At 41.6% G+C, this 7226-nt stretch overlaps 1 protein-coding gene across 1 annotated transcript; it reads left to right on the top strand.

Moving 5' to 3' along the window:
• The first annotated feature begins 6 nt into the window (after nucleotides 1-6).
• Nucleotides 7-6403, top strand: LOC119356058 (protein CHROMATIN REMODELING 19). The gene is made up of 12 exons (XM_037622957.1): nucleotides 7-979; nucleotides 1062-1179; nucleotides 1818-1858; nucleotides 2160-2410; nucleotides 2515-2695; nucleotides 3261-3446; nucleotides 3531-3704; nucleotides 3780-3938; nucleotides 4258-4335; nucleotides 4522-4658; nucleotides 4735-4953; nucleotides 5711-6403. Exons 1-12 carry the CDS (start codon nucleotides 41-43, stop codon nucleotides 5871-5873), a joined length of 2646 nt encoding a protein of 881 aa, XP_037478854.1. The 5' UTR covers nucleotides 7-40; the 3' UTR covers nucleotides 5874-6403.
• Nucleotides 6404-7226: the final 823 nt, after the last annotated feature.

The following is a 7226-nucleotide window of genomic DNA, read 5'->3' as shown; positions in this document are numbered from 1 at the left end:
AGACCCCAGAGGAACCCGCAGGCCCGCAGCCGCCGCCCCGATGCGGCGGGACTTCGAGGAGATCTCCGACGACGAGTGGTCGAACCACTCCTTCAAGCCCTCCCGGGTCCTCAAGCGCCCCCACCGGAGCCCTCAGCCGCCCGCGCGGCCTCCCCCTCCCATCGATTCGTTCCGCTACGACCCTAAGTCTTCCTCCGCCGTCGGCGCCAGCAACGGCGCCGCCGTCGTCCTCTCCGACGACGACGACGACGACTTCGACCTGGGGAAAAGCGCCAAGGCGCGCCGCGCCGAGAGTAGCTCGCGCGTGGTCAAGCATCCCCAGCACAAAAGCCCGCCTAGGCGGGCCACGCCGTCCACCCAGTCCTCCCGGCACAACCCTAAACCCTCCAAGGCCGCCATCCTCGCGGCGCTCTCCGACGACGACTTCGTCCCCGAAGACGACTTGGACCCTGAAGACGACGATTTCGACCTCCCCGCTTCGAGGAGATCGCGGCCGCGCCCTTCCACTGGTCGACGGCTGGCAACAGCCATCGACCTCTCCGAGGAAGAGGAAGATTTGGACCTCGCATTTGAGGACTCCGACATCGCCGATGATGACTCTGACCTCGCAGATGATGATTCCGACCACCCTGCTCCGAGGTCATCACGGCCGCGCCGCACCACTGGTCGCCGATTCGTGATCGAGGACGATGATGACAGTGATGGCTCTGTGGCTGCTGCTGTGGTGGAGGTAGGAGATGAAGAAGAGGATGATGGGGTGAACTGGTCGGAGTTGGAGAACGAGGATGATGAAGATGGGGACTACAATGGGCAGAGTAGTGTGAAGGCAGAGGAGGTGGAAGGGGATGTGGTGGGGAAGGCATTGCGCAGGTGCTCACGGATTTCGGTTGATCTGAGGCAGGAGTTGTATGGTTCTTCAGCACGGAATTGCGAAAGTTATGCTGAGACAGATGCCTCCACCGTCCGGATTGTCACTCAGGTACAGTTGTCAGTTTTGATGCAGTTTACATGTCTTGAACTATCAAGTTTTTGTCTTTTGATGCAATGCGATATGAGAACAGGAAGATGTGGATGCCGCATGCACAAGCGAGGACATGGAATTCAACCCGGTGCTGAAACCATACCAGCTTGTGGGGGTCAATTTCCTTCTACTGTTGCATCAGAAAGGCATCGGCGGAGGTGATTTTCTGTGAATTAAAATTTTGAACCCGAAGATGCTTGTTAAACTATTGTTTCCTTTTCATCAGTAACATCTAGCCATGACATCAAACTGATGGATCTGAGTTCACCCCACTTGTTTATGATCAGTTGCATTTAGTTCGCTAAGTAGTAAATACATGATAACATGGCACTTGTCACTGAGCATCCTATTCTTTCAATCCTTATGCAACCTTTGTCTTCTAAAACAAGCAGTTGGTAGTCTTGTTCGATCATTACATCTGTATTGTATGAATTAGAAACTAACTTGATGTAGATCACTTGGATACTAGATCACCGTTTGGTTCATAGAATTTAGGTACAGGTATTCCAATTTACTGTAAAGGTGCACCGAGTAAAAATGTTTACATTGTAACTATCAGAATTTTCATGCGGTACAGAAAACCTTGTCTTGTCATGTGCTAATGTACCGTGTTAGTGCTTGCTGGTCTGAAAGACTGAAACGATGTTGTCTTGCATTACATACATTATGTTTGTGAGGTTATCAGAGTAGTACCAGTCAACGATCATATTGGTTCTTTTCATTTTTTCTTATCATGTTCTAACTTTCCCCTGCTCAAAAGACTATTATTCATGTTAACCTTCTCTCCTTTCTACAGCAATTTTGGCTGATGAAATGGGTCTCGGCAAGACAGTCCAGGTAAGCAAGCTTACAGTGTTTTAAGTAAAAATGAAAATAACCAATCATCTTAATATGGTAGTACTAAAGCATGATAAGTTAGCTTGTTCAAATTTGATGTTTTTGCGCCCTGTCCATTATTATCGTGGACTGTTGTTCATGTGTTTTTTTGGTCATTATGCACACATACTATAAAATGTAACCTGATTGTAGCCTGTTGTGACATTTCCAAGAATAAACTGATTAGTAGGATTTGCCCTATACTTGAGTGCCGGTTCATTATTCATTTCTTAATGTTTGAATTTGGTCTCATTATTTACAGGCTGTGACTTACCTTAATCTCTTGCAACATCTATATGATGACCCGGGTCCACACCTGATAGTTTGCCCAGCTTCAGTGTTGGAAAATTGGGAAAGGGAACTTAAGAAGTGGTGTCCTTCGTTTTCGATCATCATGTTTCATGGTGCTGGAAGGACTGCCTTCTCAAAGGAGTTAAGTTCCTTAGGCAAAGCAGGATGTCCAGCTCCATTTAATGTCCTACTTGTTGGCTACTCGCTCTTCGAAAGACGGAGGTTTGTAGTTCCTTAGGGTGGAAAAACAGAATATCTTATGGAGATTCACTAGTGATTCTGCATATTTTTAGAAGATTTATGTGCTGCTTTGATCCATAATGCAGTGCTCAACAAAAGGATGACCGCAAGGCACTCAAAAGATGGAAATGGAGTTGTGTATTGATGGACGAAGCACACGTGCTGAAAGATAAGGGCAGCTTCCGATGGAAAAACCTTATGGCTGTTGCACAACATGCTCGTCAGCGGCTAATGCTGACGGGAACTCCACTTCAAAATGATTTGCATGTGAGTCTTGATGCAAGTGTCCAACTTAAGCTTTATTTTTTCCTCTGATACCCTATGATGCCATTGTAGTTAAATATATCACGATACATCTGCCCGTGTGATACAGAAATAAAAGGACATATCAGCATAACACTACCTGTAAAGGACTGACTATATGGATTGGGTACATTTTACCAATATCCTGCATGTCAAAGACTCACAAAGTCATGGAGGTGTGATCAGCAAGTGTACTAAGGATTTGTAGCTACCGATTAAAGTTTCTCAATATCATATTCTTATCTATATGATTTAGAATTAGTATCTTAATATCTAATGGTTCTGTGTTGTACACAGTGCTTGTGGTTCAACACTATTAACTTCACATTTTTTACCATCTTATGGTTTGATGTCTGCTGCTTACCTAGATGAATACTCATAAAACTGAATTTATGATGGGTTCATCCGGCTATAGTTGAAATGTGCACCCCCAACTGTTTAAACTCCATATCCTTTCAGCTGCCTTTAATTATCAGATGCTGGCCATTTTCTTACAAGAAGCTGCTCTTGAATTTCATATCATCTGCAGGAGCTATGGTCATTGTTGGAGTTCATGATGCCTGATATATTTGCCACAGGAGAAGTTGATCTCAAGAAGCTATTGAATTCAGAAGACCATGAGTTAATTTCACGTATAAAGTCCATCTTAGGGCCATTCATCCTTAGGCGCTTGAAGTCGGATGTTATGCAGCAACTTGTCCCGAAGACGCAACATGTACATTGACTTATCTTTAGTCATCAGCAATTGCATGTTCTTGTTGATCTTCCCTGTTTGAACTACATTGATTGCGTGTGACAGGTTAACTTTGTCTCCATGGGATCAGAGCAGCTTAAAGCTTATAATGGAGCCGCAAATGAGTACCGTGCCATTTGTGAGGCTCGTACTGCAAAATCTTCTGGCCAATATCCTCAAAATGTTGTTGGATTAATTCCAAAGCGTCAAATATCAAACTATTTTATGCAGTTGCGTAAGGTGAGTATATCCTGTGATGCAAAATTCAGGAAGATGTTTATTTCCATCTTAAAGGGTTTTTCATTGCTCCCACAGATTGCCAATCACCCTTTGCTTATAAGGCGCATTTACAGCGACAAAGATGTTGAACGAATCGCAAGGTTGACGTATCCTAAAGGCGCATTTGGCTTTGAATGTTCCTTGGACAGAGCAATCCAAGCGCTAAAGAACTACAATGATTTTGCTATCCACCAAGTATTGTTATTTCTCTTTACCTGGTTTCTCCTAATCAGCTGCTTTCACCTCCTATTCACTTTGCTTACTAAATTATAATGAGTCTTATTTGCTTTCTGATTTTCGCTATCCTGCTTTGTTAGCTTCTTCTGCCATTCTGCATGCCAAATAATTAAGTGCGACATCAAAGTAGTATGCATTTGTTGTTATTTGTCAATAGTTGTACTGTGCAGGGGATGGTTTTGCTGTTGAAACACACCCCTTTTGCCCTAAATTAGCTTGTTCTTAGTATATTTTTTGTGGGACACTTGTATCATTCAATTCTTAATTTCTCCTCCAGTTGTTGATTACACATGGTGATGCTGGTACAAAGGGTGCCCTAAAAGACGAGCATGTATTTGCATCGGCGAAATGTCAGGTACCATTTTTTCTCTTTATCTGGTTAGCCAGTTCCTATCCAAGAAAAAAGAAGAATAACAGTAAAACACACAATAGTATAATTATATATTTTTTCTTTATCTGGACTACTAAAATTTCCTTGATCAAGGCATATTAGGACTCAAGTGCAATTTATGATTTACCTTAATTCCTACTTTTTGTTCAGGCCTTAGCAGAGCTTCTACCTTCTTTAGCAAATAATGGTCACCGAGTTCTTATATTCAGCCAGTGGACCACAATGCTTGATATCCTTGAATGGGCACTGGAAGTAATAGGAATTACATACAGGCGTCTCGATGGAGGGTTAGTTCTTTCCTCAGCAAGTTTCTGAATTAAATTGTATTATAATTCTTAACTGGTAAAATCCCTTTTGTTTCAGCACCCCAGTAATAGAAAGGCAGACTATAGTGGACACTTTCAACAATGATCTTTCGATAAATGCATGTTTGCTTTCAACTAGAGCTGGAGGTCAGGGGCTGAATCTAATAGGAGCTGATACAGTCATAATACATGACATGGATTTTAACCCTCAGATGGACCGGCAAGCTGAAGATCGTTGCCATCGCATTGGACAGCAGAAACCTGTCACTATCTATAGGTGCGGCTCAAAATATGACGTTTGTTTTAATTTTTGCTGCTTCTATTTTTGCTGTTTCTGGCCATATGACTAGGTGAGCATATTTTGAAGTATTCATATTTTTCTTATTCCGACAATGGTTCACTTCTCTACAACATTCGTTCTAATGTGGGAGCATCTGCATGTTATAAGCTCTTGAATGGTATTTTTATAGTACGAGTTACACTTGTTCTGGGTTATAGTTTTTTCTTTTACCCTTGTTCGGATTCTTTGGTCCTTAGCAGTTAGATAATATGATCTTTGTTGGAATATAGTTAGGTTAATTGTATTGCATTTCTCAAGACAAAGTTTGATTGTTTTTCCTTTCTGTTTTTGGTACTACTGTTTTTGCCTTTGATTGCCAATGCAATTCAAAGTATGGAGGCTCGTGCTGGTAGTTTTCAGAAGTAATTCTTTTCTTTCGCTTTAATAAAATGTTAGGCACCCTCGCACTATATAAGCTGGTGATATTTTTATTTTCAAATGTGCGTCATACAATCTGCACCTGCTTTTGCTATGTGATGTCCTCTGCTAAAAAAATATCCCATTCCCCTTTGAACATAGTCCGCTTAGTCTGTTTCCATTGGGTTCAGATAAAAAGGAAGGATACTGGTCGCTTGAACTCCAAATGATCTGAAAGTCGAAAAAGAACACTAGATGTCACATAAGAAACAAAAAAAAAGAATAATCAAACTCTTAAGATGATAATTTGATAACAGTGAGTATTTATTTTATCCAGGTTAGTGACAAAGGAATCAGTTGATGAAAGCATATACGCAATTGCAAGGAGAAAGCTAGTACTGGATGCTGCTGTTCTTCAGTCTGGAGCAGACTTAGATGATAGAACTGATGTACCTGAGCAGACAATGGGAGAGATTCTGGCATCTCTTCTTCTGGTGTGAGAAACTTCATGGAGTGGCTTCCAAGGTACTGGTTCCACATTTCCACCTGCGGAGATGTCCTTGGCTGGGATAATTATTTGCTTCATTCAAGCACCACTCAGATTTATCCATGGGGTCTTAAGCTTCTTTGCATGATGATGCTGGTGCCTTTATGCATTAAATCTCTCAGTTTGTTGGCATCTACATTATCTACTATTAGGATCTACTGATGATCTTCTGCAACCTGCTGGATAGCCGCACTGCTTCTCTTCGCTGTGCTTGATCAGGGTGACATACTGTATAAGTTTAGCATAGCTCGAAGTAGGGTGTAGATTTCTAGAAAGTGCTGAAACCAGAAGTCTCAGAACAGACATCCTATTTTTGTACTGGATGAAATGTTGGAAGTACATTTTTGTACTGGTATTAATGAAATGGAGAATAGCGGAGGTTGAAACTGTATGGTAGAGATATTATTAGGGTTTTAACATGTTGTCCACTCTTGAGATTTAAGCTATACAAGTATCCAACTCTATATCGGTTAGGAAAGTGAATCTGCAGCCTGCTGTACCTCTGTTAAGTACTCCTTCTGTCCCAAAGTAAGTGTCGCTGATTTAGCACAAAGTTAGTATAAATTGTACTAAATCAGCGACACTTTTTCGGGACGGTGGGAATAGTTGTTTCTGACTGTCTGTACGGAATTACTGCTGAATTAGTCACTGTAATTTAAGAGATCATACATGAAACAAGATTATGCTCCGCCCTCAAATTATCAGTCACTGTAAAATTACCAAATAGTTTTATCAGTTAGTGACTTGTTTTAGACTGAGCCAGTGAGAGAGGAAATGGGTTGAACAACTTCACTCCGCTACGTATTCTCTGCAGAGTCACCATGTTAATTTACTACATGGGAGAACCAATTCCCTGTAACTCAAAAAATATATAAATGACCAGCACAAGTATTATATTTGATTGTATGGGAGTATATCTGATAGCTAATGTGTTGCTGGAGGCAATTGGGAACTGTTTTTTTTGCATTGCTTTGCTTTTTTAAAGGAATTGAGCCCGAAAAGAACTTAGCTTGATTTCTTAGTTATTATTGGATCTTTTTTTGGTCACAGTAGTCCTAGGTCTTCTTTCTGCATATAATCTTCAGCAGTGACAAAGAAGCTTCATTTATGTGAGGTTTGCCTGGTTTCAAACTCGCTCCTGACACCCGAGCATGGTCTATCATTTTGCCCATTTGTTGGGTCCAACATTTGCCTGGTTGTTTGCTGTCTAGATGGAATGTCGTACATATAATATTACGGGTTCTGAGTGCTGAGAATGGAACTAAGCGATCTTTACCCTGTCATGATTTTTGTTGAAATAAACTTA

This window comes from Triticum dicoccoides, chromosome 2A (assembly GCF_002162155.2).
Source record: "Triticum dicoccoides isolate Atlit2015 ecotype Zavitan chromosome 2A, WEW_v2.0, whole genome shotgun sequence".
Classification (NCBI taxonomy): Eukaryota; Viridiplantae; Streptophyta; class Magnoliopsida; order Poales; family Poaceae; genus Triticum; species Triticum dicoccoides.
Note: the sequence above shows the minus strand (reverse complement) of the source record. Positions and strands in the feature narration are given on the sequence as shown.

Excerpts from the sequence above, each read along its gene's own strand:
- LOC119356058 (XM_037622957.1), top strand. The coding sequence starts at position 41 with ATGCGGCGGGACTTCGAGGAGATCTCCGACGACGAGTGGTCGAACCAC. Across the intron at positions 2,411-2,514 it reads TCGCTCTTCGAAAGACGGAG|TGCTCAACAAAAGGATGACC; the intron begins GTTTGTAGTTCC and ends TCCATAATGCAG. Across the intron at positions 2,696-3,260 it reads CACTTCAAAATGATTTGCAT|GAGCTATGGTCATTGTTGGA; the intron begins GTGAGTCTTGAT and ends TATCATCTGCAG.